The sequence below is a fragment of the Natrix helvetica genome, assembly GCF_964273705.1.
Source record: "Natrix helvetica genome assembly, chromosome: 1".
Taxonomy (NCBI): Eukaryota; Metazoa; Chordata; class Lepidosauria; order Squamata; family Natricidae; genus Natrix; species Natrix helvetica.
In genome coordinates, this window is record NC_138548.1 from 229,789,759 (window position 1) to 229,812,702 (window position 22,944).

At 45.4% G+C, this 22,944-nt stretch overlaps 1 protein-coding gene across 1 annotated transcript in view; it reads left to right on the forward strand.

Annotated features, from left to right (window-relative positions):
- LMBR1L (limb development membrane protein 1 like) overlaps positions 1-20,338 on the forward strand; it is a 43,117-nt gene extending 22,779 nt beyond the window's left edge. The window contains exons 4-17 of the mRNA XM_081939812.1: positions 2,612-2,751; positions 4,250-4,353; positions 4,781-4,907; positions 6,795-6,863; positions 7,583-7,647; positions 8,373-8,448; positions 9,846-9,929; positions 11,642-11,718; positions 12,678-12,755; positions 13,831-13,904; positions 14,663-14,753; positions 16,925-16,991; positions 17,490-17,651; positions 18,215-20,338. Of these exons, the coding sequence (XP_081795938.1) occupies positions 2,612-2,751; positions 4,250-4,353; positions 4,781-4,907; positions 6,795-6,863; positions 7,583-7,647; positions 8,373-8,448; positions 9,846-9,929; positions 11,642-11,718; positions 12,678-12,755; positions 13,831-13,904; positions 14,663-14,753; positions 16,925-16,991; positions 17,490-17,651; positions 18,215-18,273 (1,273 nt within the window). The 3' untranslated portion in view covers positions 18,274-20,338. The remainder of the gene's footprint in view (positions 1-2,611; positions 2,752-4,249; positions 4,354-4,780; positions 4,908-6,794; positions 6,864-7,582; positions 7,648-8,372; positions 8,449-9,845; positions 9,930-11,641; positions 11,719-12,677; positions 12,756-13,830; positions 13,905-14,662; positions 14,754-16,924; positions 16,992-17,489; positions 17,652-18,214) is intronic.
- The last annotated feature ends 2,606 nt before the right edge of the window (positions 20,339-22,944 follow it).

Here is a 22,944-nt window from a genome sequence, read left to right on the forward strand (position 1 = left end):
AGCTACGCGGGTGAAGCTCCAAAGCGGGTAGCGCCATTTGGGCTGGAGGCGGTTTCCATTTCCCAGCCGCGTGCTCTTCTATCGAGCCGCAGCTATCCAAACAAGCCGCAGCGGAGCTCACAGGCCGTTTGAAGTGCGCTGCAAAGCTCCGGTGGCCATTTTGAAGCGCGCATATGGCTTTGCGAACTACAGGATCGCATTCCTGTTCAAGATGAGGGACTTCAACAGGATATCACCAAAATTATTGTGGCCACCCAGTTTTCTGCGGATGCCACCTTAGACGCTGTGAAATATTCATCCCGAGACCTCGCTACCTCGGTGACTTCTAGGCATCTACTATGGCTTCGCAACTGGCAAATGGACAACAAGTCCAAGCGGAACTTGGCAGCCACCCCTTAAGCAGGGACCAATCTCTGGTGAATCATTAGACCCGATTCTTATCGAGAATAAGAAGAAGATCCTGCCGGCCAACTCCAAGAAGCCGGACAATCGACCAGTTCCTTACCGGAAACACTCATACAGGGCTCCTGAACCTGGCTGGAAGCACTGAAACTTGGCTCTTGGGCAGAGAGACATTTGGCATCACTTGTGCCAAATGTCTCTCACACATTTTGGGCACAGCCAATCACCAGGCCGATTGGCTCAGTCATGTGACAATAGACCATGGGGAGTGGCAGATCCACCCCGACCTGTTCCGGAAGATTTGTCAGCACTTCGGGTACCCATTGGTGGACTTGTTCGCAACGCCAGCAAACACTCAACTCCCGAGGTTCTTCTCCCACTTTCCAGCCCGGGCGGCAGAGGGAGTGGACGCCCTTCAGTCCAGATGATCTCTGGGTCTTCTATACACCTTCCCCCCTCTCCCCCTGATCCCGGGGACCTTGAGGAAGGTAGTGGTAGAGAGGGCGGACATCATTCTAATTGCGCTACACTGGCCCAGATGGCCTTGATTTGCGGACATCATCCAGCTTTCCATAACTCCCCTGTGGAGGATCCTCAGGAGGAGATCTCCCTGTACCAGGGGATCCAAATCCACCCAGAGCCTCAATGGCTCCACCTAACCGCCTGGCACTTGAGCGGAGCCTCCTGAGGAAAGCCGACCTGTCCTCCCGGGTAATAGCTACCATAGAGGCATCCAGGCGCCCTTCCACCACATGGATTTATAATTCCACGTGGTCGGCCTTTGTTAGATGGTGCACCCCCCTCCAGATGTGCCCAACCGAAGCTTTGGTCGCTCACATCCTCGAATTCCTCCAAAACGGATTAGACGGGGGTCTCTCCCATAACACCCTTAGGCATCAAGTAGCAGCCTTGTCCTCAGTCGTACCCGGGGACGGTCATTTGTCTCTGACACACCTTCCTTTAGTCAAGAGATTTCTAAGCCTCCCCCCATACACAGGTTCCCCACTTGCGACCTACCTTTAGTGCTCAAGGCCTTGACAGGGGCTCCCTTCTAGCCACTGCGCACAGTGCATCTTAGGTTTCTGTCCATGAAGGTGGCCTTTCTAGTCGCCGTAACTTCTGCTAGGCGCATTTCCGAGTTGGGGTCCTTGTCTTCCAAGGATGACCTTTGCCAATTTCACAAGGACAGGGTGATCCTCCGCTTGAATCCCACCTTCCTCCCTAAAGTCAATTCACCCTTCCACCGGGCACAGGAAGTTATCCTTCCTAATTTTTGTCCTAATCCCTCCCATGAGCGGGAGCGTCTTTGGCACCGCTTAGACGTGCGTCACACCTTACGCATATATCTCCGCCGCACGTCACCTATCTGCCGCTCTGAAGCCCTTTTCATTTCCTTCCAACCTGGCTCCTGGGGGGACAGGGTATCATCTGGCACGATCGGCAGGTGGCTGCATCAGGCCATCTCCACTGCCTATGAATCCTTGGGCCGGCCGGTCCCCTCAGGGATCAATGCCCATTCCACGTGGAGTGCCGCAGCCACGGCAGCATGGACCACTAGGGGCCCTTTCGAGGACATCTGTCGGGCGGCCACTTGGGCCTCCCCGTCCTCCTTCATCCGTCACTATCAGTTGGATGCTTTTGCATCTGCTGAGGCGTCCTTTGGACGCAGGGTCCTACAATAGGTGGTGACCGCCCCTTCCCCTGAGTCTTCCCTCCCTGGGACCGAGCTTGGGTACGTCCCACGTGTGGCCCCTCCCTCGAGTCTACTGGAAAAAGAACGTTGGTCCTTACCTGAACGTTCCTTTTCAGTAGACGAGAGGGGGGGGCACTTCCCACCCCAGTTATGTTAGTTGATAGTTAGTGGGGTGCGGGGCGGTCAGGTGGTTTGTTTTCCTTCTGTTTGTGTCTGTTCCTATACAGTTTACTTTTGGACATTCGCCTTCAAGGAACTGGGAGCCAACAGGGCAAAGAGGAGGTTAAAAGAAATTTCCCTCAGTCTTTGGACCAATCAGGCTTTTGGAATATCCCACTTGTGGCCCCTCCCTCTCGTCTACTGAAAAGAAACGTTCAGGTAAGGACCAACGTTCTTTCTATTTTGGGGAAGAAAGTCGTAAATATGAGGCGTAGTCTGTGGCTTCACTGTGCAGCGAACAGTGTCAGATGGACGTGGACAAGCATCTTATCCTTTCTTTTGTGTCCTTTTGCTCAGGCTGTGGCTGTGCACCTTCACTCTGGCTGTGTCCCTGGGGGCAGTCCTTCTGCTGCCCTTCTCCATCATCGGCAACGAAGTCTTGCTTTCCTTCCCTCAAAATTACTACATCCAGTGGTTGAACGGCTCCCTCATCCATGGTGAGCTCCCTGCAATGCTTCCTCTGTGGGCAGGGAGGAGGGGCATCTGTCTCTGTGGGGAAACGGAATGAGCCACGGTGGAGCAGTGGTTAGAGTGCTGCTTCTGGTGCTCACCAGCTGCCTGCAGTTTGGCAGATCGAATCCCACCAGGCTCAAGGTTGACTCAGCCTTCCATCCTTCTGTGCTTGGTAAAATGAGGACCCAGACTGTTGGGGGCAAGAGGCTGACCCTGTAAACCTCTTGGAGAGGGCTGTAAAGCACTGAAGTGGTATATAAGGCTAAGTGCTAAGGCCACATCCCCTTCTGTGAACTTTCATAATGGAGAAAACCTGACTAGCAAGAGCGATTAGAACTCTTAGGCAAGTCGTAAAACCAACTCTTGGCAGATGGTAGCACCAAGTTGACCTTGGTTGATCAGATGGTCAGATCTAGTTGATACCTGGATGGGAGGCTAAGGATGGTAAGCTGGATTGGGACAACAGAAAAGTTTTTTGAGACATAAGGATGGGAAACCTCTTGTGTAATACTGCCAGTTGCAGTCCTGAGAAGGTAGTTTCAATTCAAGGGAGTCATTCCCCCTTTTTTATTTTAAAAAAAGCAAAAGCAAAATTAGCACTAAAATCTGCTTTTCCTCTTCTCTGTGTCTCCCAAATCCTAGCTTCTCTCCTTTGAAAATCCCACAATCCCCAACATTTGTGTTGTAGAACCAATACCCTTTAGGACCGTGTTGGTGGACCTATGGAATGCGTGCTGCAAGTGGCACATGGGGCCGGATCACGTGGGAGGCACGGCCTCACTGACTTCTCTTCTGCGTTCCTGTGGCTGCACACATGTCAGCCAGCTGGCCTTCGTATATGTAGGAGCGCCAAAACCCAGAAGAGCAGTGTTCCATCGCGCATGTGTGTGGGCACCCAAACCTCTGGGTTTCCAGAGTGTGCATGTGCGATGACTAGCTGTTTGTCGGGTGCATGCATGTGCCAGAAACCAGAGGTTTGGGTGCCAGTGTGCGCATGTGCGCTGGGACACTGCTTTTCTGGGTTTTGACGCTCCCCAAAAGTGGGAAGGACAGCGAGACCGCATGTTCCTCGCGGGATGGTTTTGCGTGCCATTTCCGTCACACAGGTCAGCACGTGGTGACATAAAAGATTAGCCTTCCCTGCTCTAGGATGAGTCCTCTCATTGTCTGGAATTGCTTCAGTCTGAATGAAGCCACTTCAGAGCAGGGGATGCTTAGGGAAAGAACATTAGTACCAAGCATGTGTGTAACCTTTCTGTAAAGGTGACTGGGATTTTCAGCTTTGAGGGGGCTGTCAGATCCAGCTTGGAAAGGAAAGGGGTGTCCCATCAGAGTTGAGCCCCTGTGGATTATCCCAGGAATGGCCCAAATCAAGAAGGCTAGCAGGAGTCCCAACAGCAGGAGAGGGAGCAGCAGGGATAGGCCTTTGAGGAGCTGGAGCAGAGGCATAAGGGAATTTCTCTCCCTCTTTTCTGTTCCTAGGACTCTGGAATCTTGTCTTCCTCTTCTCCAACCTCTCCCTCGTCTTCCTCATGCCCTTTGCCTACTTCTTCACGGAGTCAGAAGGCTTTGCTGGATCAAAGAAGGTAGCAACTGCCTCTTTTTATTTATTTTATTTACACACTCGCACAAACAAGCACTTTCACACACACTTGAATTCCTAGACAAAATAAAATTTAAGTGGGGTATGAAAAGGGCAAGGAATAAAAGAAAGAATAATAATAGAATAAAAGCAACTTCCAACTTTCTTCAATGCAGTTACAAATACAAAAAACCCCAAAACCCTTTTCCTCTAAAATTTAATAGTGTGTAGTATTTCTATAATCATAAAACAGTTTGAATCGTCAAATCCCCAAATTAAAAATTCACTGTTTCAGTTTCAAGCAATAAAGTCTCCAGTTTCTAGGTTCCACCTAGAAGCAAAATAATGCCACCTGCCTCTTGAAGACTTCTTATCCTATTCCCAGTTCCGGAGTGGAAATAATTGTGTCCCCCTTTTCTGCTTCTGTCTAGGGGATCATGGCTCGGGTATATGAAACCTTTGTAGTCCTGCTGTTGCTAACCCTGTTGGTCCTGGGAATGGTCTGGGTCGCCTCTGCTATTTTGGACCAGGATGGGGCGAGCAGGGAGAGCCTCTATGGTGAGTTATTATGGTGGGGGGAAGCTTTTCGCCCCCTACAGGGATATACCTTCCACTGCAAGGGGAGATTTGAGCCTCGGGTAGCAGGGAGCTGTGAAGAGGGCCGTTGAAGAGTGATACCCTTGAATCTACATTGCCAGGCACAGCACTAGTCTCTAGGTTACCCAAACTTTAGCCAGCAAGCATAAATAATCTTATCCCTCATCCGCTCATCAGTGGAGCTGAGTTGTGAAGGAATTGTTTGGTCCAATTTTTGTTTGTTTGGTCAGTTGTTAGGCCAGTTTGGTCTAGCACAGTGATGGCGAACCTATGGCGCACGTGTCCCCGATGTGGCATGCGGAGCCATGTCACCTGGCATGTGCGGCATCGCCTGTTCTTCTGGGTTTCTGGTGTGCAGGCACGTGCGATGATCAGATGGCCTTCGTGCGTGCAGCAGTGCTGGAAAGTGGAAGAGCTGGTTTTCTGCGGTGAGCATGCACACAGGCCAGCTGATCGTCCCACGTGTCTGCACGCCAGAAACCCGGGAGACTAGCTGGCTGGCGTGCATGTGCGCACCGAAAACCGGAAGTTCATTTTCATGGGAGGCATGTCCGCTCTGTGCAGCTCCTCTTCCTGGTTGCGGCCAGATAAGCGTGCGCACCCTCCCTTTTTGGCACTTGGCGCCAAAAAAGTTTGCTATCACTGGTCTAGTTTTAGCCCTGTCTTAAGCATTGGGTCAGTCACTCTCTCTCAGCCCAAGCCACCTCACAGGGCTGTTGTTGTGGGGAAAATAGGAAGGACTATTAGGTATGTTTGCTGCCTTGGGTTATTTATAAACAATAACGAAGGCAGGATACAAGTCAAATGAAACCAACCAATTGGGTGCTTCCAACCTAAAGGTTCTCCATGAAGACAAAACTCTCCAGCGAATAAACAATAAGCTTCTAATAGCCTAGTGTCCCTTGGTCATGCCTCATGAAAACCAAGCAGGAAATGAAACGCATGACTGGATGCTCGGTCAGCTGCAGATTCAGAAGAACGAGTTCTGCCTAGCAGTGATGTTTTGAGATGAGAACAACTCTTTGTATGATTTGTGGTGCATTGGAAATAATTTCTGGATTGACAGAAAAGGACCTTTTTCTGTCTTTGCTCAAACCAGAAATGCTTGAGAACAAGAACCAGCATGGTTTTAAGGAGTTTTGATAGAACTAGAGGGGAGCCAAGATTCTAGTCCCTCCCTCCACCACCAAGGCTCAGTGGGTGACTTACTTTGGGCCTGTCATTCTTTCTCAGCCCAATCTACCTCACAGGATTGTTGTGGGGGAAAATAGGAGGAGGGAAAGCCCAGAGCCGTGGTGGTGTAGTGGTTAGAATGCAGTATCACAAGCTAACTCACTGTTCACTCCAGCAGTTCGATTCTCAACAGGCTCGAGGTTGATTGAGCCTCCCATCCTTCCGAGGTGGGTAAAATGAAGACCCAGATTGTTGGGGGCAATAGACTGACTCTATAAACCACTTACAGAGAGGCGTAGAGCACTGTGAAGCGGTATATAAGTTCTATTGCTATTGCTATATGCTACCTTCAGCTCCTGAGTAAAATCCCTGATCTAGAGCTTAGAAATAATAACTTGGGGTAAATGTGATCAGATGCCCCTTGTTCAATAGTTTAGTTCCTGCTTTCTGAGAGTCTCTTATTTTGTATTTAGTAGGATCTGCAGCTCAGTCCTGGGCAATCTAGGACTGGCTGGATTCAGTTCCCAGCTTCCCCTTGTTCTTGGCTCTGATGATTGGGGAATGTTGGGGCTTGAAGTTCAGCAACATCCTTGATATTTCCTAGATAGACCTAGAGGCCCATGTTTCTTTTCTCCTGGGCTGTAACCTGACTGTATTATTTTTTTTCTCCCACAGATCTCTGGGAATACTACCTTCCCTACCTCTACTCCTGCATCTCCTTGTTTGGTGTCCTCCTGCTCCTGCGTAAGTTTTCACTTCAGTCCTGTCTCCTGCTTCAGTGTTTGGGACACAGAAGAAGTATTTTTATCACCTGCTGCCTTGTTCTTTGAATTGTCAATACTGGTAACAGACAGTGTCTGTTACAGAAGTATTACAGTTTCCTAGAGGGTGGGACCCAGCACAGCAACGTTTCCTTAGGGACTACAACTCCCAGAATTCCTAGCCAGCAGAGTCATTACCTGATAGGTCAGAACCCCAACATTCATCCATGTTAGCTCAGAATTCTGAGGGTTGCATTTCTAAAGCATTTGGAAAGAGTTGGGGAATGTGGCTGCGTCTGCTCCCATCATCTAACCATTTGAAAGAAAAAGTGCCCCTTTGAATAATGCAATAGGAAAATGGTAGATAATGGGAATGTGGAGGTAATAACTTGAAGAGCCCGAACTCAAGTAATCCGTTGCCCTGTAGAAAGAGGTGACTTGGGTTCGTTTTTTATTTTTACCTGCTGGATTCCTAGAATGGCATCTGTTTTCCACAACTGCCCTGTGCTGGACTCTGAGAACACATGATGGCATTTTGGCATGATAAAACAGCAAAGCAAGCAGAGAGAGATCTGTTTTCCTGGCAGAACCTATCCCCTTTCCTAGATTGTGGAGAACAGTGCCACCTTCTGGCAAGAGATGATCATCAGGGAGTTATTTGCTGGGGCTAATCGCAATTGTTCTCTCTCCAATTCTTTACAGTGTGTACACCCTTCGGTCTGTCACGGATGTTCACTGTCACAGGGACACTATTGGTCAAGCCCCGGGTGAGTTAGCTTCAGCCTTTCTAGCATCAGTTCCAAAAAAAGGGGTAGGGAAATTATCATTTATGATACCAAATCAAGCAGTAGGGATGGTCTCTTTTCTAGCTAACTATGATCAAACCATTATTTGGGAAGAAAGTGAAACAAGCAGGGCCAGAAGTCAGAATAGATTAAAGGAGAGGTGGAGACACATCAGGACTGCAAGATCAATTCCTTCCTTCCTTCCTTCCTTCCTTCCTTCCTTCCTTCCTTCCTTCCTTCCTTCCTTCCTTCCTCCCTCCCTCCCTCCCTCCCTCCCTTCCCTCCCTCCCTCCCTCCCTCCCTCTTCCTCTCAAATCTAGTTCAGTGGGCATTACGATTTGCATTACATTTCTTGTTGCCCAAAACTGTTTTGACTGGTAGAATGAAATAAAGGCACCATTCTTCCACCTGAAAAATCCATTGCCAATTATTCCTCCTGTTCCTCCTCCTCCTCCTCAACTGCTTTAAGCAACATGCTATTGTTGCTGATGTGAAAACACTTGGCAAATTAAAAATCCCTGCCATTGTTGCCAATCCCACAGGTCTATCTGTTAAACCAGTTCTTAATCACCTACTCTGCATCTTTACTTAGTTGATTGGGAAAGAGAAAAGGCATCAGCTGTAGAAATACATTTTTTTCTGGAATGGTTAAAGCAAACAGCTTTATTCCCAGTAGGGTGTTGAGTGTATTTCTCCTGCCTTTTCAGCTCCTGGAGGATTTAGATGAGCAACTGAGCTGCACGGGATTTGAGGAAGCCGCCATTTCTCGCAAGATTAACTCTGGTAAGGGCCCATTTAAGGCTGGATAGAGCTGAGGCTTGGGAATTCTTGTGCTTGGATTTAGCAGACAGCTGAAATGACGATTCGTTCACCTATTTTCTGTCCCATTGCAATCTGTATCGGACTCTCAGTGGTGTACAGCACCACAGACCAACTGAATCATAAAGACCTCTACAATAAATATTAGTTCTATATAAAACCCATTCAGAAATGAAAGAGCTGACATACAGCAATCATCAAGGCTGCGTACATACAGCAGTCTACAAGGGATCTCCAGAGGAGCTCCATTTTTAACATGTTTTGAAAGGACAATTACAGGTAATCCTCGCTTAATAATAATTGGATCTGGCAACGCCATTGCTAAGCAATGCAGTCGTAAAGCATCGTGTTGCATGACCATGCCAACTTATGGTGGATGTTGCAGCGGTCCCACTTGCTATTGCTGGATGACTCCCGTGTGGCTGCAGCCTTCTGTAGTCACATGATTGCTATTTGCCATCTCCTGATGGGTTCCCCATTGTCTTTGCTTGTCAGAGGCCACCTGGAAGGTTGCAAGTGGCAATCACATGACTGTGACTGTTGTAATTGTGAGGGGTTGCCATGCATCCAAATTATGATCATGTGATGGTTGCAATGACGAGGACCCATTGTAAATCCGCCACATTCACCTCCAATGTAACTTTGAACGGTTAATGAGCGAGGCGTCATTCAATAAGGGTTACCTGTTCTGACCCCCCTCTCCACACCTGTGAATAAACCAGAACACAGGCTTGGCTGTTTGCCACTGTTTAATTACTGAGATAACGAATCCTTTGGCTGAGGGCCCAGACAATTCACATTCAATAGAGCAACCCAGATAATTCAAATGAAGCAACGCAGATAGTCCAAACGAGCAGACACGGCTAGAATACACAGATAGATTTTCTTAACTACTAATTCGAACGGTTGTTTCCTGCAAATGTCCCCTCCCAACACCTCACCTATAATCTCTCTTGGGAGGGGCCAATCCACAACCACCTGTGCTTAATCATCTTCTGTGAGTCTGCCTACGGAGTTGCTGCTTCCGTTTCTCAGCCCTTCTCAATCTAGCATCAGGGACAAATTGCCTTTGATCCTTCCCACTGCTCCATGCCTCAGGCGCCTCCTGGTGGCCAACCACCCTCTCTGGTCCCTGCTCTGAGTCTGAACCCTGCACAGGGTCCTCCACATCGTCCAGGGCAGACTCATATGGTTCCTCGCTATCCGAGTCCATCAGCAGCTCAACCGGATCCTGCTGGGCCACAACAGTTACCTATATAGAGGACTGTACCCTGGTGCTACGACAAGGAGGTTGCTGCATGTGGGCATTGAGGCTGACCCAGGTTCTATCTCTTCACTCTCTTTTTTTTGTTGTTGTTCAGGGAAAACATCCTGCTGGCTCAATTTTGATATGGAAATGTTGAGACAACAATACCTAGCCATTCATGCACACAGGATAACACTGGGTAAGAATGAAATGTACAGTGGAAAGAATCTGGTTGCTCCCGCTCTTTCATCCGTGCAGATAACTCTGTTGCCCCTCTGTTTATCAAAACAGTCCTATTTCCTATCCCTTGTGTTCTCTCTCTGTTATTGCACCAAGCACTGCTTTTTTTTTTTTTAAATTATGGATAGATCGAACATTTATGCAATGCTAGCCTGGGAGTGCTCAGATTAATTCCCTTCCTGCGATATGAATGGCATACTAAGATTTTCCCAGATGCATTCATATTCTCTATTACGTATGCCTTTCAGAGGTTTGGTTCGGACCGGTTCGGCTGAACCGGTAGCAGTTTGCTGGCCTGGGTCGCCAGAACCGGCAGCGATCCAGGCCTGCCACGCCTACGAACCAGTTTGCCAGTTGGTGCGGCATGTTTTTTTCCCCCCATTTTCAAATGTTCTGCGCATGAGGAGCCCTATTTATGGGCAACTGTGCACATGCGTGTAGCACACATCTGGCGTGTGCACGAGTAAAGCGAGCGCGTGCATGCAAAATTGTGCGTGCCCCGAACTGGCAGCAACCCACCCCTGACGCCTTTCCATGCTTTTTCAGAAACCTGCCAGCACTTGGGTTTAAGAATTTATGATGGCACAGCAGGGGAGCTGCTTCCCCCTTGATTGCTATTCTAAATCTGCTTATGCTTCATTTAGAACTAGAGCAGGAAATGGATGTTTTCCAGGTGCTTAGGCCATAACCTTGGTAATCTACAATCTGTTGGGATCTGTATTAAAATGATGGCGGGGAAGAGGGGAACTTACCTTCATCTTCTAAACTTGAGATGGGGCCACAGGAGACAAGATAGCTCCAACCTAAGAACTAACACCACAAAGATGCCGGGTCCTTAGCTTTTGGAGAAATACTTGAGAGAACCACAACAAGATTGAATATGCAGTGCCTGGGATTGAGGCCTATAATTTTGAACAGCGTTTTTGCTTTTGATCATGATGGTTGCTGCTTCTTCCTTCTGGGCCTTTCTGTCAGGCTTCTCTCCCCGTGATCAACATACTTTTTTTTCCTTTAAAAAAAAAAAGAGATTGGGGGGATGAGTAAAACCCATGTTAGTATTGGCTCCTTTTCTTTATTAGGTTTGATTTTATTGGAGGCAAACATCTTATTGGAGGTCGATAGACCTCGCTCTATTGCAGTGAGGCTGTTCTCCTCCTTAGGAGGGAAGAGAGCTTAAATGAGGTTATCTTGGAAATGAGAATTGCCTCAAGAGGCCATGGAAAATTGTCATCCTTCATCTCTCTATATAAAAACGTGTGAGTGTGTGCGTGTACCAGCATAACTCTGGAATGCCTCGAGCAATTTCAACGAAACTTGGTACACAGATGACTTACTCTCTGAAAAACAAATACTGTGGGGGTAAGGCACCCCTAAAACCCCTCGGGGTGATGTTTTGTTAAGATACAGCCTGTTGTGCCTTCAAATGGCTTCTACTGTACTGCCGTAAAATGGCTTCCACTGTGCAGTGCAGTGGAGTTGTCATGGTAATGGCTTCACAGTACTCCACAAGGGGCTCTCTCTGGTAAGGGGAAAATCCAACATTAGAAATTATGTTTGGTCCGGACATTTTCCCCCTATAAATAAATTCCTGAGCAACGCTGGGTTATCGGCTAGTCCAATATAACTTCAGTGTGTTATAACTGTGCATTTCCCCCCTCTTTTTTTTGGCAGAAACCCGCCGCAAAGCTTCCGCTTGGCAAAGGAACCTGGGCTATCCATTGGCTATGCTGTCTCTGCTGTCATTGACGGTAAATTCTGGGGCTGAAATTAATTGTACATTTCAATTTTGGTCTATATCAGTCTTTAAACAGTATTTTATCAACAGCATGCGGCCATCCAAATAACACTGGACAGTAATTCCTATTGTTCATCAGCATGGCCATGTTCCCTGTCCCTCATACAGATCGGCCTCTCCCAACTTTTCTGCATTCCGATTTTTGGGAATTTCACTTCCCCATCTCCAGCCTTTAGACTTGCCATGTCAACCCCCCTGAGGTCAGGAAAATGGTCTGAAAATGATCCCCTAGAAGTTTGTTTTTAAATATATACCTTGAACTTTATTTACATCTACTCTATATGCCGAGAGAACACAGTGTATTGTTAAACTGTGAAGTAGCAAAAAGAGGTACATGTATATGTAGCTTAATACAGTTGTTTCTCAACCTCAGCAACTTTTAAGACGTGTAGACTTCAGCTCCCAGAATGCCTTCTGACTGAGGCATTCTGGGAGTTGAAATCCACAGGTCTTCAATTTGCTGAGGTTAAGCAATTGCTGTAATAGAACAAGTTATGCAATATGATAGGCAATCCCGGCCTGAATGGAGTAGCCACTAGGGGGCAGCAAAGAGTTTCTCCAGAGAAAGTTATTGAAGACTTTAGAATCGTTTTCTTTATATATAAAAATGGCCGTGTGTGTGTGTTCCAGCATAACTCTGGAACGCCTTGAGCAATTTCAACCAAACGTCGTACAAAGATGACTACTTACTCTCTGGAAACAAATACTGTGGGGCTAAGACAGCCCTAACACCCCTCGGGGTTTGTGTTCTGTTGCGATAAGACCTGTTGTGCCTTCAAATGGCTTCTAATGTACTGCTGCAAAACGGCTTCTACTGTGCAGCTCTTTAAGGTGAAGCTCAGGATGCAGCATGGAAACCTCTCATCTCTTACCTTTCACCTAATACTCAGGTGTTTACATGGTATTTTCTAGGGCATCTCTGTTCTGGTTGTCTGCTTCCATGTTCTGGAGCTGCTGTTGGATGATGCTGCAATGCCTCGAGGAATCCAGGTGAGGGCGCAAAAGGGACCTGATGATCCCTGCTTTTCTACTTTTCTTGTGCCTGGTTTTCTTTGGCAGTTTGATGAATGACTCTGTCAGATGTCCTTATGGATCATTCAGATGGTACACAATTGCTTTAAGTTGGGGCAAAGTCCCTATTTCAGGAATCCAGGGTCTATCCTCCTTTCCCTAGGGGAGAGCTGGTATCCTATAAGCCACGGATGGGCAATTACTTTTCCCAAGGAACCATATGAGATACTGGGATTCTTGTGGAGGGCCAAAGCAAATAGTCTGTGAAGGTGCATAAATATGCATAGAGACACATATGTAAATTGAAAAAAAAATAGCAGTTGCCTTCAAAATAAAAGCAGTCGATGCAAGTTGGACAGCCAAAGGGCCAGATATGGCCTAGGGACCATAAAATGCTCTAGTCCAGGGGTCTCCAACCTTGGCAACTTTAAGAGGAACTCTGGGAGTTGAAGTCCACAAGTCTTAAAGTTGCCAGGGTTGGAGACCCCTGCTCTAGTCTGCTATAAGCTTTTGCCCCAGGAGTGTAGTTTGCCCCAGAGAACAAACTCTGTGCTCCAGAAAGTTATATTCTACTATTATACATAGTGCATGGAGTAGGCAGGTTTCCTTGAGAATGAAACTCAGCTGCCTATGCCTTTTACCTCCTTTCCTTTCTGCATCTTCTTATTTTGTTTTAGAGCTCCCCAATCCTCCAGAACAGAGGCAGAGAGTTTCTATAGAGAACTCCAGGGGGAGATGGCCATTGACTTCCCTTTGTCCATTTGATAGAAGCTTCTCCTTCCCAGGGGAGAGGCTACCGGGAGGCCAGCCATATATTCTGTTTCTTCTGATGATGGGAAAATGCAAAGAGCTAAGCAGGGACTTTAAGCTCGTCAACCAACTTTAAAACCCAACTTTTATGACAGTAAGGAATAGCAGGGCATTTATAGAAAAGGATTCCCCCAGCAAGAATTTGGTTTGGGCTGCAGCACTGAGCTTTTGATGTGCAGAAAAGGATAGGTTTTTGTCATGTTTCCCTCCCCAACGTAACCTAATTCCTTTTCTCATTCTGCAGGATGCACCACTTGGAAAAGTTTCTTTCTCTGTCTTTGGCTCTTTTGGGGCAGCCATGCAGGTCATTCTGATATTGTATCCTTACTGGAATCTCCTTTGTTGCTCTCGGTGCAGTTAATGCTATTCATGTTTAGTAAGAAAACACTAAGATTTTTCCATTGGTCTGTTTCACATTTTTTCCCCCTTTGTTGGATCCTCTCGTAATTAATAACCTGTTCTGGTTTTCTTTCATCCTGTCTCTGTTATTGTAACTACTATACTGAGAGGCTTCTCTTCCATGAGTCTGCTACCTTTCTGAAGCCATCCAGGGGGGAATCTCCTTGAACCCACCGCTGTCATTTGCAAAGAATTTTGTCCTTTTTTACTCTCCTGAATTTTCCATCTTTTCAGCTTCCATTTTACTATAATATTGCATAATCTGTATATAATATGGGTAGTTGTGTTCTTTCTTTTCTCAAAGATCCGTAACATAAAATTTAATAGAATAGAATAGAATTTTTTATTGGCCAAGTGTGATTGGACACACAAGGAATTTGTCTTTGATGCATATGCTCTCAGTGTGCATAAAAAGACAATATACATTCGTCAAGAATCATAAGGTACAACACTTAATGATGGTCATAGCGTATAAATAAGCAATGAGGAAACAATATCAATATAAATCGTAAGGATACAAGCAACAAAGTTACAGTCCTGCAGTCATAAGTGGGAGGAGATGGGTGATAGGAACGATGAGAAGACTAATAGTAACAGTAATGCAGACTTAGTGAATAATTGATTGATTTGCATCAGCTGAAGATAACTCTGTTCTGTTCTTCCTTAACGTTTCTCAGTTATTTAATGATCTCCTCTGTTGTGGGATTCTATAGCTCCCCATTTTTCATTAAACTGCTGCCTGAACAACACAACACAGCCATGACTAAGGTAGGCCTTTGTCCTATAACATTTTATTATTACATACTTTCACTAGTAAAACCCCCAAACCATTAGTTGAAATGTTGTTCATGGAATGCTAGAAATACAGCAAAAAGGAACAATGTTTTTATAGCAAGTTACAATATTTGAATAGATCAGGGGTGTCACTCTTGGCAACTTTTAAGACCTGTGGACCTCAACTCCCAGAATTCCCCAACCAGCCATGCTGAAGTTGACGTCCACGGGTCTTTTATTTTTTAATTAGTTAATCATATAAAACACAAAGTAAAACAGTAGGAAACATAAGGGAGGGAAAAGGAGAAAGAAAAGTGTAGGGAAAAGAAAGAAAAGGGAAGTATTAAAATTGCCAAGGTTGGACATCCCTGAAAGAGACGGTTCCAGAAATGCTGGTTTACAGAATTGTAATAGTTAAGAGAGCTTTGAATTTTGAAGCAAGGTGGTGGGACAATCTCTGGTAGAGAATGGCATGTGGAGTTGCAAAGAGACCTAGTTGAGAAATGGGATGAGTGGATTTTAGCAGAGACAGGGAAAGGACTTCCAGTTTGAGAGAGGAACCCTTGTGTTTATTGCCTTATAATGATCTCCGTTCAAAAGCCAGTTATGCATCCACATCGTTTGAAAGACAGTTTCCTGACTTTCCATGGGTCTGCTAGCTGTGCTTTAAAAATACCGAGATTGACTGAAATAGGGGGTATCAGCCCCCTTCCCCCATCTTCATAATTCTAAGAGTGAGAAGAGAAACTGGAGACCAAGTGTTGAGCCTCCCTCTCGCAGTCTTTCCCAACTCTTTTAAATGTACCCAAATCCCAATTTGGGAATATTGTCACAGGGTAACAGGTATGTGTGATTTGCCTTCGAGAGATTTCCTGCTCCCCTTCTGAGTTTTTAAATCTCCAAAGAATTCCAAAACCAAGTCTGAAAAACAGCCTTTGGGAGGAAATTTGTCACTGAATCTGGCAGCACAATCTCCTGGGGAACTGGCTCTGGTTTGCCCCAGTTTTGGATTAAGGAGGAAATCCCCATGCATCACATGTAGCTATTTGACAAACCAGATATTGCTAGTGTTCAGCAGTCAAATGGGACTGCCTGCCTTTTGGAGCAGAAGTACCACAGAGAGATGCTCTTTGCCAAATACTTGGTCTCTGGATCTCCTCATGCAAGGCGAAGAATGTGTAAGATGCTGAAGGCTCTCCAATTGTGGAGAGATCAGTTGCGGTCTCTTCTATCCCTTGGAGGGAACAAACTGATCCTGGTAAAGATAATCTATGGATAAAGGAACAATTAGAGCTGGTTTGGTACAGTGGTTAATGCACCAGACTAGAAAGTGGAAGATGGCGAGTTCTGTTCTGACCCAGGCTTCCTTAAAAAGCAAGAAGCAGAGTCTTGGTCCCCTTTTATTTACACAACACTGAATTCCTTCCATTCACAGTCCACAAGGCTTAGCACACAGTCTTTCAGAGGAATGTTTATCAACACGAACCTTATCTCATTTGGCGAGCTGCCAAATAAGTAGTTTCCAAACACAGGGCAAACCAAAACTTGGCATAGAGTCTCTTATAATCACAAACAGAACTTTCCATTCTGGCAACGACCGAATGAACGAATTGTTTCCTGCAAAAGCCCACTCCCCCATTCTTTCCTCTTTTGTTTCCTCTGGGAGGGGCCACTCACCTCCAAGTTGTGGCTTTACTCCTAAGTTGACTGGTTTTTTAGTTGTTCTTGTCTTCTGGCAGCTCTGCACATGCGGACACTGGGAACAGGTTTCAGCTGTTCCTCGGCCTCACTGCTGTGTAGCTCTGCCTCCAACTCAGACCCCTCATCTGAGCTTTCCTCAGGCTCCAGGGCTGTCCCATGTTCCTCCCCAACCACCTCACTGTCCACTGGTAGGCCACAACAAGTTCTAGTTCCACCTTAGACATGAAAACTGGGCCTGCCGCTCTTTCTCAGTCAAAGTCACCTTACAGGATTATTGTAATGGGGAAAAGAGGAGGAGGAAGGGGTATTAGGTATGTTTGCTAACTTGAGTTACTTGTTAAAAAATAAATAAAAGTGGGATACATAAGTAAATAAGTAAATTCTTGTGTATGATTGAATGTGTGAGATGAAGGCAGCCAGTGGCAAGTATGCACATCATTGTTTTCAATTGTATTTCCTGGCAGATCATTGGGAACTGCGTCTCCCTCTTGGTGTTGAGTTCTGCACTCCCTGTGTTGTCTCGTACGTTGGGTGAGTCTTGTTCTTGCTTATCTGCACAGTTATCTGTTCTGTAGCTTCCTGGATCTTCATATCAGATTGATCAGTCAAATAAATGTGTGGCCTCATTGTAAAAACTGGAGCTATAGTAATGACGAAAAGACTTGCACAGATGAAACCTAAATACTGTGGTAAATAAAAAAAGGTTAATATAATTATCCTGTTTCTGCCAGTAGATCTTCCGAAAAGGAACAAAAAATGGTAGAGCACTAAAATTCTCTTCCCTTCTAAAGCTTTTTTAAATTTTTGGTGCCAAATGGGATATATAGATACATATACATATGTGCGCGCGCGCGCACGCACACACACTTTAATGAAAGCAAAACTTGTGAAGGTGTTCAATTCTGCCCCAGATTTGAAATGTCCTGGTAGTCGATATGATCCTCCTACAAGAGCCAAGATTGGGATTGGAAGACAGGTATATTTCTGGTCCCTGATTGTCAGCCTCTTTCCCTCTCCTCTTTGTTTCAGGGATTACAAGATTTGACTTGCTAGGAGACTTCGGGAGGTTTAACTGGCTGGGAAACTTCTACATTGTTTTCCTCTATAATATGCTCTTTGCCGGACTCACAACTCTTTGCTTGGTGAAGAAGTTCACCTGGGCTGTGCAGGCAGAGCTCATCAGGGCAGTTGGTAAGTATGTCTGGGTGTCTTCTGAGAATGAGGAGGGGAAGACAACTGGGGGCCTGATCAACCTGGAAAGGAATGTCTCTTGCGTAGCCTAAGGCTGGAAGCCTCTTCTTTTCGGGTGGCCAGTAGCTTGTTCACACATCGCATTGAATTATAATATAGTTTTTAAAAAAACTTAGTGTCTTATGTGATCCCAGTCAATTGTTATTTATTCAGAAAGATAGGGCTAAGCCAGCTGGGCTTAGTATATAGGTGTATACCTATGTGCGTGCCAAGCTTTTGAGTTTGGGAAAGGCTTGGAACTTCTGTTAAGTTGGCCTGCTTTCCATTAAGAAGAGCTTTCTGCCTTGATTGCATGCTGGCTTGGTTTTTTGTTTTTTTTGTTTTTGTTTTTTTTTTTTGTTTTTTGGTGTGCTTACTGTTGGCCTCTCTCATACCACTTTTCACAAGTGGCTTGCAACAAATAACAAAACTGTTGTGTCGCGTTGGCTTTCTTCTTGCCTAAATAGCCAAGGACGAGACAGCAGGCTTGACTTGTTCAACTGTTTTTCTCTTCTCTTCTCTAGGCCTCCACAAGCTGCCTCTGCCTGTGACCCGGTCTTACCAACCGAGCAAGCTCAGCTAAAATACGAGCTGTGCCTGGATTGAGCTTGGCATTGACTGTGGATAGACCTTTCTGACTTTGTGCTCGTGTTCTGAGCCAATCAGCGAAGGGTGAGGAGGTCAGGAACTTCCTTGTTCTGATCCTTGTTTTGACTGACATCCTGACAGGACCGTGAAATGAAGAAGCCGCGTCCTTCAGTCGCATGGCCTCTTGTTCCTGCCTCACAGAAGCCTGAGAAAGGACAGGTTTCAATGCAAAAAAAAAAAAGGCCTTTGAGACTTTTATTAAGATGCTTTTCTGGCAAGAGCAAGAGAACGTGCAGTTCGTTAAAAAGAAAAAACACAATCAAAGGCAGCAGAAGTAGGTTATGAAGAGGACAAAGGACTGAGACCAATAAATAAAATGAGCTGCTGGACTAACTTCTAGGGGTCAAGATGAAGGTTCAGCCTGCTGGAGATGAAGCTTGTGTCCCTCATCATGTTAAGAGATGCTGCCGTTCTCTGTTATTTGGGGGGCTTTTTCCCCCTTCCCTTTTGTTTACATGCGTCTTAAAATCCATACCTACCCTGGCCTCCTTTCTCTCACAAAATCCGGTGGTCCAAAGAGGCCAAGTTCTGAGCCATTTTTTTAAAAAAACTCGGTTTCATACCTCACTCAAGTGCAATATGAGTTGGCACTATTGGGCCACATATTCCATTCAACTTTGTACATTTGCGTGAATGTGTGTGAAGGAGGATTGTTTGAGCTTTGAGCGTGTGTGTCATTCAGAATGACTACTGTAATGTGTTATGCTTTGCTCTTTCATAGCAATAGGTTTCCACATAGGATCCAAATCAGTTTTTCCTTGATGATTTTTTTTTTCAGTTTAGCCCAGCCAGGAAAGAACCATGGCTATACCAGTATGGGGCAGCCAATCTTCTGAATCCAAAGCTCAAAACTTCCAAGAATATGCATAGAGCCTGTCTGTCTTCTTCTCGTTCATGTCCGCTTTGGGGTAGTAAATGCCTCACTGGGTAGACCTCATAAACACTTTGCCTAATTTTCCCACTCAGATTTTAGGAAGGGCATCCCAGTTTCCTAACAGGCCAATTAATTCCCATTATTGGTAAATATTGGATGCTTTAGGCATATATGGGTATCTATGCAATATGGTAGAGAGAACTATATTTTTTCCTCCCCCAACTATTCATAATTGTTTGAGGTCTTTTTTTTTATTATTATTAATGTCGGGGCCATGGAATGCCACCCCTGCTGCAGAAATGTTCAGCTTTTTTTGCGTGTGACTGGCATTCTAGCCTCATGCCTGTATCTACTGTGAATGCTTCCACTGGAAGTCTCTCAGTCCTTGAATGCTGGACCAGATGCTCCCTTTATATTCGGCTTTCACTGAAATAACACAAAGCTTAATCCTTTTGTGGCGAAAAACTGTGAGCAGGTTGGCTACAAATGGGAAAGCGGCCATCAGATGGGCCAGCATTGAACACAGAAGGGTCATTTATCATCATGGTTGGCTATCTTGAGTTGCAAGCATGCTTTTTTCCCCAGCATCAAAGCTCCTGTTGTAGATAGGTAGGGGTTAGCAAGCCTCACAGCTGCCCTGTCTATCGTTGCAGCATATCCCCTTTGTGCATAACTGAGAGGACTGAAGATTACATTTTGATGACAGTGAGCCACTTGTCTCCATAGATGTTAAAGCTGGAGCTGAAGAAAGTCCGATGCTTCAAATTCTGCATTCTCCACAGATCCACCTTTAACCTTGCCCAAAGAGATACAGTACCTTCAGATGGGGGGTGGGGTGGGGTACTGCATATCCCAGAATTTTCAATCCACATATTCAAAAGCTCTGCAGGCTATAAAGTCTAGGACCTGCAGTCGCAATCAGCCAGAGGATCTCCGGTTGAATTAAAGGTGGCCTAAATTTGGATAGGAAAAAAACTGCGTTAAAACTATCTGTTGCAGGAAAATACTATAAGGTTAAACTTCAGCTCAGACAGGACCAACCGTCTTGTTATGTAGTGAATGTCTGGTCTTATTATATGGGACACCTAGCTGTGTTAGCAATAAATTGTGTGTTTTTTTTTTTTTTACAAAATTCTTCCTCTGGGTGTTTCCTTTATATTGTGGAAGTTGGAGAAAGATAATATTCTGCTACCAAATAATAGGTTTCTATATACCTGCTGAACTTTGTCAATGAAAAAACCTACTAGGGATAGAGGCCATATTTTGCTCCGGGCTATGATTTGTTGTTTCAACCATTATTAGCTAGGCTCATAATAAATCATGGCTAGGTTTGTAAATCACCATTTCAGCTACTCCAAACTTTTACATGGTTTGATATACACTATATTGCCAAAAGAATTCGCCCACCTGCCTTTACTCGCATATGAACTTACTGTAAGTGACACCCCATTCCTAATCCATAGGGTTCAATATGACGTCAGTCCACCCTTTGCAGCTATAACAGTTTCAACTCTTCTGGGAAGCCTGTCCACAAGGTTCAGGAGTGTGTTTATGGGAATTTTTGACCATTCTTCCAGAAGCGCATTTGTGAGGTCACACAGTGATGTTGGACGAGTTTACGTGGCCTACCACTTCATGGCTGAGTTGTTGACGTTCCCAAACACTTCCACGTTCTTATAATACAGCTGACAGCTGACTGTCGAATATTTAGGAGCGAGGGAAATTTCACGACTGGATTTGTTGCACAGGTGGCATCCTATCACAGCTCCACGCTGGAATTCACTGAGCTCCTGAGAGCGACCCATTCTTTCACAAATGTTTGTCAAAACAGTCTGCGTGCCTAGGTACTTGATTTTATACACCTGTGGCCATGGAAGTGATTGGAACACCTGATTCTGATTATTTGGATGGGAGAGCGAATACTTTTGGCAATACAGTGTAGATGTGAAACATTTCTGTACTTGGTTGCTCTGCCAATCAAATTAAGTCAAAGCTGTTTTCATTTGAGCTACATGATGCAAATCGGGACTTTTTGTGTGTGTTGCAAAATGGGAATTTTAATATTTTGGGAGTGGAGGAAACACACTGTTTTTGAAACAACTATGCTTGTTTCAATCATGCTTTGCCATAATGGGGTGACAATGTTTCAGCGCATATGATTTGTGTTTCACAATCTAGTGTTGGGAGCCAGCTCACCTTGGAGATTTATGCAATCAATTTGGCGAAATATATGAATTGAATCATGTCAAAAAAGAAAACTGGGTTAATGAAAGGACTTGAAAGGAAAAGCCCAACCTGGTGGTCCTAAGTAGTTGAATCAGAATTATAGTTATAATTCCAGGCCTACTCTTCCAATACAGATCAAATTTTTCTCTAGGCTCCAAATGGCACATCCACAGCCTATCAAATTTGAAATTAGAAAGAAGGGAGGAGGTAAGACTAAAAAAAATACGTTGTGAGAATGCTAATTAGGTGGCCTTTCTTTATAAACTTCAGGAGTGGCTTGCCAGCCATGTGACCGAGTGGGTGTGATTTGGCAGTCATGTGACTGGGTGGGCGTGGCCAACTTGTAAAATGTGATGAAACTCACTTAACAACGCTCTTGCTTAGCAACCAAAATGTTGGCTCAGGAACTCTGGCATTTGAAGCACGCAAGTCTTAAAGCTGTCAAGTTACAAGACCCTTGCACCCCTAACCCTTTAGGAAAAAAAAAACCCAGGGGTGTTCAAACTTGACAGCTTTAAGACTTGTAGACTTCAACTCCCAGAATTCCTCCTCTCGCTCTTCATCTTGATGATGTGCGGAGGGGCGGGGGAAGCTGGAACCAGTTATAAACGGCACTGTAGATTTGTGGAACCTCTTCTATAGAAGAGGTTAGAGCTGGCAGGAACCCAGCCCTGAAGCTTATAACCATTTGTTTAGCAACCAGAGCCTTGTGATTGCTATTTGCAACCTTCCTTGCTGGCTGTACTTGTTTTTGAACCAACTACACTCCTGCATCATGGTTGGCCATAATGGAGTGATAAAATTTTAGCTAATGCGATTTGTCAACTGTGTTTCACAAGCAAAGTCAATGGGGGGAAGCCAGATTTGCTTAACAATTGTTTGGTTCTCTTAACTCTAGTTATTTGCTGGCAAAAAAAAAATTGGGTGCAACTCACTTAACAACCATCTTGCTTAGCAGTGGAAATCCTGCTCCCACTCATCATAAGTTGAGGACTACCGTATTTTTCAGAGTATAAGATGCACCTTTTTCCCTCAAAAAAGAGGCTGAAAATCTGGGTGCAGCTTATACACAATACAGCATTTTTTGCCTCCCAAAACCCCGCCCCCTTCACCAAAATAGCCATGCAGAACCTCTAGGAGGCTTTCAGAGAGCTCCTGGGGGCTGGGGAGGGAAGAAATGAGTGAAAAATGGGCTGATTTGCTCAATTTTGCCCCCCCCTTTCAGGAGCACTCTACAAGCCTCCTAAAGGCTATACATGCCCTTTCCTTTTTTTGAAAAAAAAAACAGGCCCATTTTTGCAAAAAAATGGTTTTTTGGGGAGGTCTGCAGAGTGCAAAAACTTGCTTTTTAATTTGCCTCTTCAAAATCTTGGTGGGTCTTATACTCTGGTGAGTCTTACACTCCGAAAAATACGGTATATTCAAGTCCTGGGCTCCCAGTAACCGGTACCAAGCACAGGGGAAATTATTGCAGGCATCGGCCTTGACACCAGGCCCCCTTAATTC